This window comes from Hemiscyllium ocellatum, chromosome 39 (assembly GCF_020745735.1).
Source record: "Hemiscyllium ocellatum isolate sHemOce1 chromosome 39, sHemOce1.pat.X.cur, whole genome shotgun sequence".
Classification (NCBI taxonomy): Eukaryota; Metazoa; Chordata; class Chondrichthyes; order Orectolobiformes; family Hemiscylliidae; genus Hemiscyllium; species Hemiscyllium ocellatum.
The window spans coordinates 15488622-15507561 of record NC_083439.1 but is presented as its reverse complement, the minus strand read 5'-3'; the positions used below and the strand labels follow the sequence as shown (position 1 = coordinate 15507561).

At 40.7% G+C, this 18940-nt stretch overlaps 1 protein-coding gene across 1 annotated transcript in view; it reads left to right on the top strand.

Moving 5' to 3' along the window:
* igdcc4 (immunoglobulin superfamily, DCC subclass, member 4) overlaps positions 1-18940 on the top strand; it is a 144767-nt gene that overhangs the window by 82801 nt on the left and 43026 nt on the right. Inside the window, exons 6-9 of the mRNA XM_060852974.1 lie at positions 7065-7220; positions 7676-8086; positions 9092-9256; positions 12913-13050. Of these exons, the coding sequence (XP_060708957.1) occupies positions 7065-7220; positions 7676-8086; positions 9092-9256; positions 12913-13050 (870 nt within the window). The remainder of the gene's footprint in view (positions 1-7064; positions 7221-7675; positions 8087-9091; positions 9257-12912; positions 13051-18940) is intronic.

Here is an 18940-nt window from a genome sequence, read left to right as displayed (position 1 = left end):
ATAGACTAGTTGACTGCCTTTTAAATTGTAGTTCATTTAATTTGCTTAGACAGTCCTCCTCCATTTGTATAAATTTAATTTAAACAATTAACATTTAAGGTAAGATTTCTTAGTTGCAGTATTGGTCATTTTAAGTAAGTGATACTTATTGGGATGAAGGTTTTGTGCTGCAATGGTAGTGTCAGTACCCTAGATTCAAGTCCCACCTCCTCTAAAGGTATGTCATAACCTGTCTGAACAGGGTCTAAGTTTGCTCGCAAGCTGGAAGATGTTTTGTCACCATACGATGTAACATCATCAGTGAGCCTCCAGCGAAGCACTGGTATTATGACCTGCTTCTGCTTATGTTTAGGTTTCTGAGAGTTGGTGATGTCATTTCCTGTGGTGATGTCATTTTCCTGCTTTTTTTCCTCAGAGTGTGGTAAATGCAGTCTAAGTCAATGTGTTTGTTGATAGAGTTCCTATTGGAATGCCATACTTCTAGGAATTCTCATGCATGTCGTCTCTGTTTGGCTTGTCTTAGGATGGATATGTTGTCCCAGTCGAAGTGGTGTCCTTCCTCATCACATGTAAGGATACTGGTGATAGTGGGTCAAGTCTTTTTGTGGCTAGTTGGTGTTCATGTATCCTGGTGGCTAGTTTTCTGCCTGTTTGTCCAATGTAGTGTTTGTTACAGTTCTTGCAATGTTTTTGTAAATTACATTTGTTGTGCTTGTCTGTATAGGGTGTTTTAAATTCATTAGCTGCTGTTTTAGTGTGTTGATGGGTTTGTGGGCTACCATGATGCCCAAGAGGTCTGAGTAGTCTGGCAGTCATTTCCTGAGATGTCTTTGATGTCGGGGAGAGTGGCTCGGGTTTCTGAATGTTTTTGTCTGCTTGTTTGGGTTTCTGGCTGAGAAATCGATGGACTGTGTTCATTGGCTACCTGTTCTTTTAGAATACGCTGTATCGGTGATTTTCCTCTGCTCTTCATAGTTCCTCCATGCTGCAGTGTGTAACTTTCTCCTACATCAATAGGAAGCGGATCATAACACCCGTGCTTCACTGGAGGCTCACTGATGATGTTACCTAGTATGGTGACGAAATGTCTGAAAATGAACCTTTCAGCACCAGCGAGCAAATTTTACATCCAGAACCTCAACCTGAACTACAAATTTTCTCAAAACTCGCTATGTGGGAACAGGTCAATTAAAAAATGTAATGGAATAGAGAAAGTCAACATAAAGTTTCTGAAAAAGTTCTTTTTGTGGTGTACTGGTAATGTCCTTACCTCCTGGAATAGGAGGTTTGGGTTCAAGTCCCACCTGCCCCGGAGTTGTTAAAGATAATTTTAAAATCCCTCCAGAATACTGGGGCAGCAGACGAGAAAATAGGTAGCAGATTATGAAGCACTTTATTGGCAAAGAGCAATATGCTGGAAAAGGCACATCTGTGACTTTGTTATTGTTGAGCAAAGTTGAGATGAGTCGAGTGATTTGTTATCCGAAAACACTTTGATCTTAATTTGAATTCTCCATCACATGGATAACAGCTTCATTCAGACATTGGCATAGAATTTTCTGCCGACCTCATATCAGCATGTTCAAATGTTTTGAGAAATTGAGGTATCCATCACCTTGCTACAACGCTTTGTTTATCCTTACTAGAGCTGTAGTGTTTTTTTTAAGTGGGACATGCTAAACTCTGAGTAGAGCTATGTATTGCTCTCTCAATCCATAATGTTTGCACTCCAGGTTATTCTCTGCAGCATTGATTTTCAAGTGGGTTAGGTACTCCTTACTATTGAAATCCTGACATTCACAAAAAAATTCATGCAGTTATTAACGTGCTTATAGGGAGTCAAAAACATTTGCTTCCAATTAAACCTGGTTGGACTATAACCTGCTGTTGTGACTTTTAACTTTGTACAGCCCAGTCCAATACCAGCATCTCCAAATCAAAAACATTTGTGATTGTTTCAAGTCAAATACAGAAAAAAACGATATGGCAGCAAAACTTTTACTGTGATGAAAGTGGTATTCTGAATAATGTGCAGTAAAAACAAAATTGACAAGATAATCACTTCAGTTGCAAATATAATATGCAGAAAAGTTTTAGTGATTTACAAGAGGAGTTCTGAATTTTTGCCTGTACTGGGGGACTTACAGTTCTCATTTGAGACCTCCAGTGTCTTAAATTATGTATTGTTTAATACTGGTTACCATAACATTATAATATTACTCTGTGAACCCATCCATGGAGAAACACAGGACTTGATCAGGTGTACCCTAGCACTCTGTTAGAAGCTAGAGAGGTGATTGCTGGGCCTCTTGCTGAGATATTTATATCATCAATAGTCACAGGTGAGGTGCTGGAAGACTGGAGGTTGGCTAACATGGTGCCACTGTTTAAGAAGGGTAGTAAGGACAAGCCAGGGAATTATAGACCAGTGAGCCTGATCAGTGATCAGTGGTGGGCAAGTTGCTGGAGGGAATCCTGAGGGACAGGATATACGTGTATTTGGAAAGGCAAGGACTGATTAGGGATAGTCAACATGGCTTTGTGCGTGCGCAATCATGGCTCACAAACTTGATTGAGTTTTTTTGAGGAATTAACTAAGAGAATTGATGAGGGCAGAGCGGTAGCTGTGATCTAGATGGACTTCAGTAAGGCATTTGACAAGGTTCCCCATGGGAGACTGATTAGCATGGTTAGCTCTCGTGGAATACAGGGAGAACTAGCCATTTGGATACAGAACTTGGAAGAGGGAGTCGAAGGGTGGGTCAATAAATTTGCAGATGATACGAAGATTGGTGGAGTTGTGGATAGTGAGGAGGGCTGTTGTCAGCTGCAAAGGGACTTAGACATGAAGCAGAGCTGGGCTGAGGAGTGGCAGATGGAATTCAACCCTGTCAAGTGTGAGGTTGTCCATTTTGGAAGGACAAATAAGAATGCGGAATACAGGGTTAACGGTAGGGTTCTTAGTAAGGTGGAGGAGCAGAGGGATCTTGGGGTCTATGTTCATAGCTCTTTGAAAGTTGCCTCTCAGATGGATTGAGCTTGTAAGAAGGCCTATGGTGTATTAGTGTTCATTAACAGAGGATTGAATTCAAGAGTCGTGAGGCGATGTTGCAGCTGTACAGGACCTTGGTAAGGCCACATTTGGAGTACTGTGTGCAGTTCTGGTTGCCTTACTTTAGGAACGATGTGGAAGCTTTGGAGAGGGTGCAGAGGAGATTTATCAGGATGTTGCCTGGAATGGAGAATAGGTCGTACGAGGATAGGTAGAGAGTACTAGGCCTTTTCTCATTGGAATGGCGAAGGATGAGGGGTGACTTGATGGAGGTTTATAAGATGAGCAGGGGAATAGATAGACAGTCAGAGACTTTTTCCCCGGGTACAGCAGAGTGTTACAAGGGGACATAAATTTAAGGTGAAGGGTGGAAGGGACGTCAGGGGTAGGTTCTTTACCCAGAGAGTGGTGGGAGCATGAAATGCGCTGCCTGTGGGAGTGGTAGAGTCAGAATCATTGGTGACCTTTAAGTGGAAATTGGATAGGTACATGGATAGCTGCTTAATCTCGGATAAATGTTCGGCACAACATCGTGGGCTGAAGGGCCTGTTCTGTGCTGTATTGTTCTATGTTCTATAACTGGCTCAAAGGTAGAAGACAGCGGGTGATGGAGGGTTGTTTTTCAGACTGGAGGCCTGTGACCAGTGGAGTGCCACAAGGATTGGTGCTGGGTCCTCTACTTTTTGTCATTTACATAAATAATTTGGGTATGAGCATAAGAGGTACGGTTAGTAAGTTTGCAGATGACACCAAAATTGGAGGTGTGGTGGACAGCGAAGAAGGTTACCCCAGATTACAACAGGATCTTGACCAAATGAGCCAATGGGCTGAGAAGTGGCAGATGGAGTTTAATTCAGATAAATGCGAGGTGCTGCATTTTGGGAAAGCAAATCTTAGCAGGACTTACACACTTAATGGTAAGGTCCTAGGGAGTGTTGCTGAACAAAGAGACCTTGAAGTGTAGGTTCATAACTCCTTGAAAGTGGAGTTGCAGGTAGATAGGACAGTGAAGAAGACGTTTGGTATGCTTTCCTTTATTGGTCAGAGTATTGAGTACAGGAGTTGGGAGGTCATGTTTCGGCTGTACAGGTCATTAGTTAGACCACTGTTGGAATACTGTGTGTAATTCTGGTCTCCTTCCTGTCGGAAGGATGTTGTGAAACTTGAAAGGGTTCAGAAATGATTTACAAGGATGTTGCCAGGGTTGGAGGATTTGAGCTATAGGGAGAGGCTGAACAGGCTGGTGCTGTTTTCCCTGGAGTGTCGGAGGCTGAGAAGTGGCCTTATAGAGGTTTACAAAATTGTGAGGGACATGGATAGGGTAACTAGGCAAAGTCTCCCCCGGGGTGGGGGAGTCCAGAACTGGAGGGCATAGGTTTAGTGTGATATAAAAGAGACCTGAGGGGCAACTTTTTCACACAGAGGGTGGTGTGTGTATAGAATGAGCTGCCAGAGGAAGTGGTGGAGGCTGGTACAATTGCAACATTTAAGAGGCATTTGGATGGGTATATGAATAGGAAGGGTTTGGAGGGATATGGGCCGGGTGCTGCCAGGTGGAACTAGATTGGGTTGGGATAGCTGGTCGGCATGGACGGCTTGGACCGAAGGGTCTGTTTCTGTGCTGTACATCTCTATGACTCTGTTATTAATTTAAGTTTAGTTAGTCAAATGTCAATTAAAAACTTTTGTCCAGCCAATCAAAAGTGTAGGCATTGAAGGTTAACCCAACTGCAAAAAGCCTCATCAACTCAATTCCTGATTTGTAAAATCACGATTTATGTTGAATAGTGTTGTGGAAGAATCACTGAATGTTTTATAAAAAATTACCAGGAGATACAGGAAATCCTTTATAAAATTAAACTTTAATCTTGCAAAATAAAAGCTGGGGGAGCCAACAAAATGTCTTCCCTATCTCCCCACAAGCTCTTTGTTCTCCTCCAGTTTAGACAATTTGTTGGTCCCGTACTTATTGGATAATATTAGCATAGCCAATCATGCTGGCTTTCTTTGTCTTTCTAAACTAATCGTCATCTGTCACACTGGTTGTTTTCATCACAGCTTAACCTATCACTTTACAACACCATCATCTTCAGCATTAGCTCATCTCTCAGTGATTTAACTAACCTATCACAGTGCACTACCATTACCTGTTACTGGAGTCATGTAACATGATCCTGGGCATACATTGCAACACTAAGTTAACTACATAACTGCCAGAATAACTTACGTAATAGCTGCTGATAACTCTGTACTTCTCCCTAACAATTGTGCCCAGAAAATTAAAATGTTTATTCTTGCTGAAAGGTAATATTCTTAGAACCTGCCAGTTAAAAGTATATGTCATCCTGAGTTTTAACAAATGATGTTCAAATACAAATATATTTTGAAGATATTGCTGCTTACTCCAGTAAATGCAATAAGACAATTCTGCATTTTATTTTTATCTATTATTTAAATACACAAAGCATGGATGCAAATGCAACTTTTACGTCCAATAAATAATTGCCGCCTTACTATCGGCATGAATGAAATAGACGGATCTGGAGGAAGGTATAGGTGATCTGATTAGCAAGTTTGCAGATGAAACTAAGATTGGTGGAGTAGCAGATATTGGAGGGGACTGTCAGAGAATCAGCACAATAAAGATAGATTTGGAGAGTTGGACAGAGAAATGGTAGATGGAGTTCAATCCGGGCAAATGCGAGGTGATGCATTTTGGAAGATCCAATTCAAGAACGAACTATACAGTGAATGGAAACACTCTGGGAAAAGATAATGTATGGAGAGATCTAGGTGGTCAGGTCCATTGTATCCTGAAGGTGGCAACACAGGTCAATAGGGTGGTCAAGAAGGCATACAGCATGCCTTCCTTCATCAGGCGGGGTGTTCCGTTCAAAAGTTGGCAGGTCATTCAACAGTTGTATAGGACTTAGTTCAGCCACATTTGGAGTACTGCATAAATTACCAAAAGGGTTTGGATGCTTTGTAGAAAGTGCAGAGGAGGTTCACCAGGATGTTGCCTGGTATGGAGGGTGTTAGCTATGAAGACAGGTTGAGTAGATTAAGATTATTTTCATTTGAAAGACAGGTTGAGGAGGGACCTGATTGAGGTCTACAAAATCATGAGGGGTATAGACAGGGTAGATAGCAAGAAACTTTTTTTCCCAGAATGGGGGACTCAATTACTAGGCGTCATGAATTCAGGTGAGAGGGGAGAAGTTTGAGGGTGGTGGGTGCCTGGAAAGCATTGCCAGCGGAGATGGTAGAGGTGGCCACGATAGTGTCATTTGAGTTGTATCTGTACATGAATGAGCAGGAAGAAGAGGGATACAGAAGCTTAGAAAATTAGGCAACAGGTTTAGATAGAGGATCTGGATCAACGCAGGTTTGGAGGGCCAAGTGGCTTGCTCCTGTGCTTTAATTTTCTTTGTTCGTTTTTGTTATTTGACATAAGTAGAGGCCAATGCTACTTGGATAACATGAGACAACAGTCACGTCTGTGGAATTCTGTTTTTCCTTGTCCAGTTATCTTTTCAAATAATTCCTATATGAAGCTTGTGTCCTTAAGATAAAATAATGTGATGCTTATTTGAGAATTATTGCAATGTTGCAGTGATTTCCAGCAATATTTTTCACTGTCTGGGTAACAGTTATGCAGTTCAAAAGCAATTTTATTCAGTAGTATGTAATGTTTTGATGACATGAAGTGGTAATGTGAGTAAGATCATCATAGATCATTTTTTTCTTTTTGATGTAGGTATGCTTTCAGTTGCTACCTGGGGAGAAGGGTGTTTCTCTCTTTCATTTAATACTTTTTGTTGTGTTTTCCTGTTGAAAATATCAGAACATTAAATGAGCTAACTGATTTTAATATCGCATTTAATCTTCCATGATGTCAGATATTTGGAATTGGCAATTGATCATTGTTGTCTATTGCAGTAGCTTATTTCAACAAGTTGTGGAATAAACTGCTTTGTCAGTAACTAACCAACTACAATTTTCTTTTGTGTAGATGGTAAACCCATTGCTACAGATGTCATCGTAGTTGGAAGGGCAAACCTTATGATTGCACATGCTCAGCAATATCATTCTGGCGTATATGTCTGCCGTGCTAATAAACCCCGGACACGACAGTTTGTCACTGCTGCTGCCGAGTTACGAGTGCTGGGTTTGTTTGAGTTTGCATTTGTATGCTATTATGTAAAGCACAATTTAATTTCAGTTGTATGAAATATGTTAGCCCAGAGTCAAATGCATGGTGAGTTGATGTATATAAATATACTCATTATGTTCTAAAGAAAGCTGCTTGTGTTTGAGTTAAATTTTACAATTCATTCTAATATTTTCCCATTTTGTTAGATGCAGCCTATTTTGAAAATTGGCGTTCAAAAAATAAATTGTTGTAATGCATGTTAATGAAAAATACAATCATGTTTTTTTAACTGCTTATGTTCCCCATTTTATTCCAGAGTTCTATACATAAATGAAGATTTGACATAGTGCTGCTATTTTGACATTGGAAACTTTAGAAAGAAAGATTATTCTGTGAATCTACAATGGAATGTTAACATTTCTAACTCGTGTTTGGAAAAAGTTTATGAAATTCCATTCATGTTTTTTCAGCCCCACCAATGATTACACAATTTCCTGAGACCATCTCTCGGATTCGAGCTAGCACTGCTAGATTTGCCTGTAAATCTGAAGGTGAACCTACTCCTAGAATTCGCTGGCTGAAAAACGGAGAGGACGTTATGTCCAATGGACGTGTGAAGATCCAGAGCAGTGGCAGTTTAGTGATTAACCAAATTGGACTGGAGGATGCTGCTTACTACCAGTGTATTGCAGAGAATAGTCTTGGAATGGCATGCACTACAGCCAAACTTGCTGTGACAATTCGAGAGGGTTTGCCGAGTGCTCCCAAAAGCGTGTCTGCTGCACCTTTATCAAGTACTTCAATCTTAGTATCTTGGGAGCGTCCTGAACACAACAGTGAACAGATTATTGGATTTTCCCTTCACTATCAAAAGGCAGTAGGTAAGTGCTCAAAATTTATTTTGTGTTTGGTCTGTGCATAAAACAGTCAGGTTATAGTATTAACTTTTCTGAAACCAACAAATTAGTTCTTAGATATCTGGGGCATTTTAAAGGTTACTTCTATAAAGCCAAGGTAAATATTAAGCTTTCAAGTAGATTACCAGGCACTGGGTGCTGTTAGTTTATCCAATTAGCTGTGCTATTGAATTGCTTCAAGTGTCAGTTTGTTGTCCTCCTAATGCTAAAGGGATATTCTTGGGCACTAGAACATAGGAGAACCATGTTTGAAGAATGAAGTACTTCAATAGATGTATTGTTTGTCCAATTAAACACTACTTTGTATAATTAATTTTCATATATTCTGCAAAACCTATCTGTAAAAAGTGGAATTGAAGTGTAATTACTGCAATGGGCTATTCATGCCAAGATGCTATGTTGGATCCAGTTAACAAGAAACAATATATATCAAGTATATAGTAGAAATTGTGTTTACCTTAACTGTCATAGAAGTCAGAGCACACAGTACTATCGAAATAGTAACGCTGACAGTTTGATATTGGCTATGTTTATTCAGATCTAAAAGCCTTGATCCTGTGGTAACTTAATACAATAGAGTGATTGGTTGAACTTTTTACATGTAATTGTAAAAAGAAGTGGAAGTAAAAAGAAATAATTTTAATAAAAAGACTTTTTTGGAAAATTAAAGAATTGTTAAGTTTGCATGTAATATTAAGATGGAATCAATCATCAACCTGGTAGATATGCTAACAAAGTGTCATTTTGGTGAATGAAAATTTCTATCCAGTTCTCTTCCCATTGTTGTTCAGTGTATTTAACAATTTACTGTAAGGTTCACATATATCTCAGGTTCATGCTAAACCAAATTACAAACTGAAACTCAAGTAGTTCAAATGCAGTTCAATATTATAGTTCATTTGTGTTTATAATATTTGCTATTCCTCATTGATAAGTTCAATCCCTGGTTACATGGTATCTTTTCTGCAGGTACAAACAATGTTGAATACCAGTTTGCAGTGAATAATGACACTACAGACCTTCAAGTAAAAGACTTGCAACCAAACACTAATTATACCTTTTATGTTGTTGCTTACTCCCAACTTGGTGCCAGTCGGACCTCTCGTTCTGTGATTGTGCAAACTATGGAAGATGGTAAGGACTATGGGTAATGTATTTGCATTGTTCTTCTAAAAATGATGAACATTTATCATATCCAATGGTCTGATCCTGTCAAGGTGTTGAAAGGTGCATGCATAAAGGTTACCTTTATCAAATCGTAATGAAGCACTTTCTCGGAATATGTAAGTTTCTCTCTTCAAATAAGATTACAAAAATGCACCGATAGTTAACTAAGTACAGAATCATGCAAATAAAAGGACAAGTGCTGATGAATTGACCCATTGTATGTTTGCCTTTATATACTGATAATTCAGGACTGACCCATATTCTGAGAAGGAACCCAACCCTAATTAACAGACTATTTGAAGGAACCTGAATAAACTTAACTTATTGTAGTAAAAAGTGAGGTCTGCAGATGCTGGCGATCAGAGCTGAAAATGTGTTGCTGGTTAAAGCGCAGTAGGTCAGGCAGTATCCAAGGAACGGGGAATTCGACGTTTCGGGCATAAGCCCTTCATCAGGAATGAGGAAAGTGTGTCCAGCAGGCTAAGATAAAAGGTAGGGTGGAGGGACGATGGAGATGTGATAGGTGGAAGGAGGTCAAGGTGAAGGTGATAGGCTGGAGTGGGGTGGGGGCAGAGAGGTCAGGAAGAAGATTGCAGGTTAGGAGGGCGGTGCTGAGTTTGAGGGAATCGACTGAGACAAGCTGTGGGAAGGGGAAATGAGGAAACTGGAGAAATCTGAGTTCATCCCTTGTGGTTGGAGGGTTCCCAGGCGGAAGATGAGGCGCTCTTCCTCCAATCGTCGTGTTGTTATGTTCTGGCGATGGAGGAGTCCAAGGACCTGCATGTCCTTGGTGGAGTGGGAGGAAGAGTTAAAGTGTTGAGCCACGGGGTGGTTGGGTTGGTTGGTCCGGGCGTCCCAGAGGTGTTCCCTGAAACGTTCCGCAAGTAGGCGGCCCGTCTCCCCAATATAGAGGAGGCCACATCGGGTGCAGCGGATGCAATAGATGATGTGTGTGGAGGTGCAGGTGAATTTTTGGCGGATATGGAAAGATTCCTTGGGGCCTTGGAGAGAGGTAAGGGAGGAGGTGTGGGCACAAGTTTTGCATTTCCTGCGGTTGCAGGGGAAGGTGCCGGGAGTGGAGGTTGGGTTGGTGGGGGGTGTGTGGACCTGACGAGGGAGTCACAAAGGGAGTGGTCTTTGCGGAACGCTGATAGGGGAGGGGAGGGAAATATATCCCTGGTGGTGGGGTCCATTTGGAGGTGGCGGAAATGACGGCGGATGATATGCTGTATATGGAGGTTGGTGGGGTGGGGCTCAAGGGCGGAGGAGCGGGAAGTGGAGGAGATGCGGTGGAGGGCATCGTCCTTAGCTTATTATCTATCTGTCTAATTTTATGGAGACAGAGAGCAATTGATTATGTGAAATTAATTTAAAATGCTTTTGGAAAAATAGATATTTTATCAATAATACAAATAGACATCCATTTGAGGTTGGATGGGACCTTTAGTTTAATGTCCAATGCTAAATTTACATAAGAGCATGGCACTTGTTCAATATTGCGATTAAGTGTTAACTTAGATTCTGACCTGGATTTTGAAGTAAACACAGTCATCAGCACTCAGGTTAATGAAGAATAAAGCAAGCAATTACTTGCAGCAGATGCAAATTTACTTAAATACAGAGATTTGCCCGGGTTTCCCTTCTCTGTACAAATATCTCACTCATTCTCAGCATTGCATTAAATGGAAGGATATAAAGTAGCTGTTATATATGTGATAGTTGTGTACTAAAGTGGACAAAAAAAATTAAGGCTTCCCTATTGCAGTCTGTATAGATTTATGGCATGAAGAATCTTGATTACTTTTATGATATAGGATTTGTTTATTCAGGCTTTAAAACAAAACATAGATGCTCAACAGGTCTGAAGGATCTGCAGAGAGAGGAAATATTAATGCTTCAGGTCAGTTATCCTCCAGGTTCAGATGATCTGAAGTATTAATTTGGTCTCTCTATATGCCCTGAAAATTAATGTTTCACAGTTCATTGCAAAATCTGGGTCACCATGCTCTGGAATTGATCATTTATCACACACGCTGGTTTCCACCAATCTTCCCTTTAATCAGTACAGTAGCTGAAAAATCCTTATGTGCACTCCATTGTTCTCTGCTGTATGACATCAACACTGGTTTACATATTCTGTGCATAGTACTTGAAAGTCTGTGCTGGAATAACTAAAATTAGAGGGAACATTGATTTAACCTGTTTGGACACATTAGGACATATTTTGCAGTTGATATTTTGCTTGATACTTTAGATCAATCTGTTGAGTCACATTATGACGCATCTCTGTAGCTGGTAGGATATGACTAAGGGCCTTCAACTCAGAGGTAGGGAGACTACAACTGCACTACAGAAGCTCTTGAGAATCCAGCTATTTTTCGGATCAACCTGTCCAGATGTGTTATTACACCTCTGGAGCAAGTGAGAATCCAGCCTTTTTTTTGTTTGGAAATCCACCATCAAATTAACTAAATAAAACAACTAAGCAGTACCAATTAACAAGTACTGCCCATCAACAATAAAAGCAAGGGAGGATAGGAAGTGATGGAAAAGACTAAATTAAAATGGAGTTAGCAAGGGAAATAACGCACCAATCCATGCAGTGCACGCATTTCTCTAAATGCCTCTAGGGTATTGTGTGTTCTTTGTTCCCTCTAAAGGACATCCATGCATGAATGCAGCAGTTGAGGAGAGGCAGGCAGTCAGCAACTATGACCTGCTGCATGGTCTGCTGCCTGGACCTGTTAATGGTTATTTTAGCCTGCCCCAGGCAGAGACCCAAGTGGAAGTCATCTGTCTTGCCTGCTACCTTCTGCATTGAAGCAGAAAGATCAGAAGGTGGAGGTGAATACAACCAAAAGAACAATAATAAGTTTTTAAAAAAAAAATTAAACATGGGGTGCAATCTCCCAAAACTAACTACTCATGGTCCTCTGAATCCACAACACTATAAAATATACAGTTTGTTTGGGAGTCCAGAAACAAACTTAACCTGCAGTTGCACAGTTAGGACTCCTGTATAGAGAGTCCTCCAGTCATGATCCCTGTCACCCACTGGCCAAGCGTGCCTGAGCACTGCCAAAGGAGGAGAAATGGATGGTGTAAAGCACCAGCTCATGAGGACACCCCTCCACGCGACGTGGAAGGACAAGGAGGGCATCTCCAAAAACCAAGTCCTTTTTTTCTGTACTTAACCTGTTACATTGGAGCTGGTGGGATTTGAACGTGGGTTCGAAAGACAACGTTTTGAAGTTGTTAAATTCCCCTTCTGTCACAACCTAAGGTTTTGTTTTCATCTTCTACATCTTTAAGGTACATTTAACATATTGACTGGGCAGTTTGGAATAATTAATTATGAGTATTTTGGTCTTCTGTTAAATGATCGTTTAGGTGTTGAGGTTTTCTTTCCCTGTAGCTGGAGATGGGGTATTATTACCCTATGGATTGGCTTTGATGTATTCAAGTATATTGAAGAGAATATGGAAACTTTATGCAATAATTGACTTTGAATTGTTGTTGGAATTGATTTCTGGTTCATTGTTTACATAAATATATTCTGTGAATTGCTGCCTTAAGTCCTGATATTCTAATTGTCATTACTTTTTTGTTGAATCTGTCAACAGTCCCAAGTACTGCTCCTCAACTGTCGTTGTCAATTCCCACCTTGTCTAATATACGGGTATCATGGCTTCCTCTTTCTCCAGAGCTCAGCCATGGTAAAATAACCAAGTATCGCATTGATTACTGCACTTTAAAGGGAGGTAAGTAGTCCTTGCTTGATTGACTTGTGACAGAATTCTGACACTTTTACGGTTTGAAAATATAAAGTGTTTATTTTGATTACTCAATAATTACTATGGCCCAATTGCTAAATTCTTCCTGCATTCCGCAGACTGACAATTACTCAACTTGCAACTTGATTCTTATGATGAGCCCTCAACCCAACATAAATGCCTGTCAATTGCCAGTGTACTAAGCAAATCCTAACTTTCCTGCAAGTGGCAATTCCTAGCACACTGTCCCAGCAAGAATCCTGTGACAAAGGCTGTCACTTGGAAAATGACAATTCCTCAGTGATGCACCCCTATTTTTATACTCTTTTTGCAGGGAGCTTTGTAATACCTATTCCAGGTATATGCACCTTTGTTAGCACAACTAATTAAATATTTGCAATGCTTGGCTAATAGAAGAATGTTTGTAGCTTCCCCACAACAATCAAGCCAATCAGCCTTAGCATTGTTCTGAAGTCATATATAGGCCAGTCTGGATAAGGTGGCAGACTTCCTTGCTGAAAAAGCAATTAATGAGCGAGATAAGTTTTTAACTACAGTTCTGTGCTTTCACAGTTACAGTTATGAATATCATTTTTAAATTCCAAATTAATTGAATATAAATTCCCCAGCCGCCGTGGCAGGATTTGAATTTGTCTTCAAAATATTAATTCAGGCCTCCAGATTATAAGCTTGATTGCGTGACAACAATGCTATCCCAGAGTGATTTTTTTTTGGTTTAATTAGCTTTGCTTCTTATCTTTCAGTTCCGTGCTACTAATTATCTTGTTTTGATTGCTTTGTATTGCTAGTTTAATTCTACATTCGCTGCTAGGGATTAGAACATTACTCTCACTGACTCAGATAAAATACTGAGAATATGCTAAAAGCAATTGTGAGTATCTTTGGACTTTGAACTATGCTGCCACTGTATTGAACTGAATTGAAACTTCCTTGCAGGATCTCAGTACTAATGTTTGAATTATACTGGATGTTTTAGGTACATATTCATAACATGATTTCCCGTCACTGAGCAGGCTGGGTTATGTTTCTTCTACCCATTAAATGGACAAAAATATCCCAAATACCATCAACTTAGGTTATGCATGGATAAAGAAACCCATTAGGGATTACAGGGAAGTAATGTCCATGCCACCTAAGTGACAAACAGTGACTATTTCCAAAAAGAGAGAATCTGATGACTGGTTCTTGACAATTAGTAGCATTATCATTGTTGAGTCACCACTATTAACATCCTGGGGGTTACCATTGACCAGAAGCTGAACTAGGCTAACTGTATAAATAATGTGGCTGAGAGAACAATGAAGAGGTTAGGAATTCTGTGGTGAGTAATTCACTGCCTGGCTCCTCAAAGCCTGTGCACAGTCTAAAAGGCACAAGTCAGAAGTGTCATGGAATATTATGCACTGGCCTGATGAGTGCAGTCAACAATAGTTAAGGAACTTGACACCGTACAGGGCAATGCAGACCACTTGGTTGGATGTTCAACATTTGCTCTCTGCACCACTATATACAGTAGCTTCAGTGTACTATCTACAAGATTCTCTGCAACAACATACCAAAGCTCCCTTGATTGTACCCTCTAAATCCACGCTGTATCAACTACACTGTCAAGGGTAACAGATCACATGGGAATACCACCACCTGCTAGTTTCCCTCAAGTGACACACCATGCTGCCTTGCAACTGCAAAGCTAATGCTGAGTCAAAATGTTGGAACTTCTAACACCATTGTGGATCCACCTACACCACATGAGGTGCAGCAATTGAAGAAAGCACCTCAGCACCACCTTCTAAAAGCAACTGGGGATTTGCAATAAATGCTGATCTAGAAAAGGGCATCCATATTCTGTTAATGAATAAAAACAAGTTCAGTAGTTTAATTAACTCATAAATTTAATTTAATCATATGGATTAAAAACTGCTTTAAATTTGCTTGGCCTACATATTCTTTTACCTTGCAGAATGAGTTGGACAGTGAACATGACAACCATATTTAATTTAGCCTATAGAAGGCACAAGGTATTTAGAGTTTTCAGAATTGTAATGGTATTTTATTGATTTTTTTCAGACTGTGATCTTTGATCAAGCAAAGCATGATATTTCAGTATTAACATCACAAAGTATTTGATGTTTAATTTGGGATTACCTTGCCAAGTTGTCCCTACCTTTACAGCAAGATGTAGTTGTATACTTGGCTCCTTCTATTGTGTGAAGTTGGTTCTTATCCTCCTGCCATTGTTAGCTCAAGCAGCTGGGATGCTCGACTTCGTATTGTGTCATGGATGTACTAAATGTTGAATCCTAAGAGCAGAGCTCATATTCAGAAAAGAATCCTGTTTCTGACAGTTTAGTAGTTGAGTGATAACCACAAGGACATCTGTCTCCTTCACATTTACTGCCAGCAATTTCATTTTACCCAGTAAGTATCTTTACGTTGCAAAATCGGGAGAGAGAGAAACACCAAGAAGCTACAGGTTAGTCACTCTAACCTATCTGGTGAGGATGTTGTTACGAAGAATTTTGACGTACAGAATATATCTGTACTTGAAGAGACACTGATTAGTCAGGGAATGTTAAGGGAAGGTTTTGTTTTCATTTTATTCACTTGTGGGCTATGGGTGTCACTGGCTGATCAGCATTTCTATAGTTACCCTTGAGAAGATAGTAGTGAGATACCCTCTTGAACCGATGCAGTCCATGTGCTGGAGGATGACCCATACTCCTTTGTCTATCCAACTCTTACCTCTCTTTGGCATAATCCCCACCGATTACTTACTCCTTACCCCCTCCCCCCACCATATCTTCTGCATACAAACCAGCATTTTCCTAGCTGTCACCAGTTCTGAGGAAGGGTCACTTGACTTGAAATGTTAACTCCGATTTCTCTCCACAAATACTGCCAGACCTGCTTAGCTTTTCCAGCAGTTTATTTTTGCTTCTGATTTATGGCATCCGCAGTTCTTCTGGTTTCTACACAGTTTTTAGACACACATGTTCATGTGAGGCTGCTTGCCAAGCATCCACACTTTATTGAGACAGACAGGACTGAATTTGTCTCATAGTTGAACCAGAATACCTCATTGGAACTTCTAACACCTTGTGGATCCACATGAGGTGCAGCAATTGAAAAAAGCACCTCAGCACCATCTTCTAAAAGCAACCAGGGATCGGCAATAAATGCTGGTCTAGAAAGGGGCATCCATATCCTGTTAATGAATTAAAAACAACTTCAGTACAGTAATTAACCCATTGCTTATCAAATGAATCTTCTGTGGAGAACTTGAGATTATGCTGTGTTTTTATGGTGGTCAAAATAAACGGTACAAGGACACGCTGAAGGCTTTAGTTTTAAGGAATTGACTTTTTAAAATTATTTGTTCCGAGGATGAATGCACTGATGGTAAGGCCAAAGATGTTGCCCAGCCCTAATTGCCAGAAAGCAGTAAAGAGTCAGTCACATTGTCATGGATCTGGGTCACGTGGGCTAGACTAACTGAGAATGGCAGATTTCTAAATATCCCCTCTAAAGGACATTAATGAAACAGATGGGTTTTATGATAATCAGTAGTGATCAGGGTTACATAGTCATCATTAGGCCAGCTTTTTACTCCAGTTTCAGTTAATGAATTCAGAGTTCACTATCTGACATGGTGGGATTCATACCCATGTGCCCAGAGCATGCAGATTTACTTTAACAATAAACAGAAGTATGTTATACAAATTGATGGTATTAGACAAGAACTTTTAAAAGCTGACTGGGGGACAAATGTTCGCAGGTAAATGGACGGCTGAAAATGGGAAGCCTTCAGAAATGAGATAATGAGAATCCAGAGAAAGTATATTCCTGTTAGGGTGAAAGAAAAGGCTAGTAGGTAGAGGGAATGCTGGGTGACTAAAGAAATTGAGGGTTCGGTTAAGAAAAAGAAGGAAGCATATGTCAGGTATAGACAAGGTAGATCGAGTGAATCCTTAGAAGAGTATAAAGGAAGTAGGAGTATACTTAAGAGGGAAATCAGGAGGGCAAAACGCAGACATGAGATAGCTTTAGCAAATAGAATTAAGGAGAATCAAAAGGGTTTTTACAAATACATTAAGGACAAAAGGGTAACTAGGGAGAGAATAGGGCCCTCAATGATCAGCAAGGCGGCCTTTGTGTGGAGCCGCAGAAAATGGGGGAGATACTAAATGAGTATTTTGCATCAGTTCAGTATTTACTGTGGAAAAGGACATGGAAGACATAGAATGTAAGGAAATAAAAAGTGATATCTTGATAAATGCCCATATTACAGAGGAGGAAGCGCTGGATGTCTTGAAATGCATAAAAGTGGCTAAATGCCCAGGACCTGATCAGGTGTACCCTAGAACTCTGTGGGAAGCTAGGGAAGTGATTGCTGGGCCTCTTGCCGAGAAATTTGTATCGTCGATAGTCACAGTTGAGGTGTGCCGGAAGACTGGAGGTTGCTTAATGTGGCGTCACTGTTTAAGAAAGGTGGTAAGGACAAGCCAGGGAACTATAGACCGGTGGGCCTGACGTCAGTGGTGGGCAAGTTGTTGGAGGAATCCTGAGGGACAGGATGTACGTGTATTTGGAAAGGCAAGGACCGATTAGGGATAGTCAGCATAGCTTTGTGCATGGGAAATCATGTCTCACAAACTTGATTGAGTTGTTTGAAGAAGTAACAAAGAGGATTGATGAGGGCAGAGCAGTAGATGTGATCTATATGTACTTCAGGAAGGCGTTCGACAAGGTTCCCCATGGGAGACTGATTAGCAAGGTTAGATCTCATGGAATACAGGGAGAACTACCCATTCGGATACAGAACTGGCTCAAAGATAGAGGGGGGTGGTGAAGAGTTGTTTTTCAGACTGGAGACCTGTGACCAGTGCCACAAGGATTGGTGCTGGGTCCACTACTTTTTGTCATTTTACATAAATGATTTGGATGTGAGCATAAGAATATGGTTAGTAATTTTGCAGATGACACCAAAATTGGAGGTGTGGTGGACAGCAAAGAGGGTTACCTCAGATTACAACAGAATCTTGACCAGATGGGCCAGTGGGCTGAGAAGTGGCAGATGGAGTTTAATTCAGATAAATGCGAGGTGCTGCACTTCAGGGAAGCAAATCTTAGCAGAACTTATACACTTAATGGTAATGTCCTAGGGAGTGTTGCTGAACAAAGAGACCTTGGAGTGCAGGTTCATAACTCCTTGAAAGTGGAGTCGCAGGTAGATAGGATAGTGAAGAAGGTGTTTGGTATGCTTTCGTTTATCGGTCAGAGTATTGAGTTACAGGAGTTGGGAGGTCATGTTGCAGCTGTACAGGACGTTGGTTAGGCCACTGTTGGAATATTGCATGCAGTTCTGGTCTCCTTCCTATTGGAAAGATGTGAAACTTGAAAGGTTTCAGAAAAGATTTACAAGGATGTTGCCAAGGTTGGAGGATATGAGCTATTGGGAGAGGCTGAACAGATTGGGGCTGTTCTCCCTGGAGCCTCGGAGATTGAGGGGTGTCTTTATAGAGGTTAACAAAATTATGAGGGGCATGGATAAGATAAATAGACAAAGTCTTTTCTCTAGGATAGGGGAGTCCAGAACTAGAGGGCATAGCTTTAGGGTGAGAGGGGAAAGATATAAAAGAGACCTAAGGGGCAACCTTTTCACGCAGAGGTTGGTACGAATATGGAATGAGCTGCCAGAGGAAGTGGTGGAGGCTGGTATAATTGCAACGTTTAAAAGGCATTTGGATGGGTATATGAATAGGAAGGGTTTGGAGGGATATGGGCCAGGTGCTGGCAGGTGTGACTAGAATGGGTTGGCATATCTGGTCAGCATGGACAGTTGGACCAAAGGGTCTGT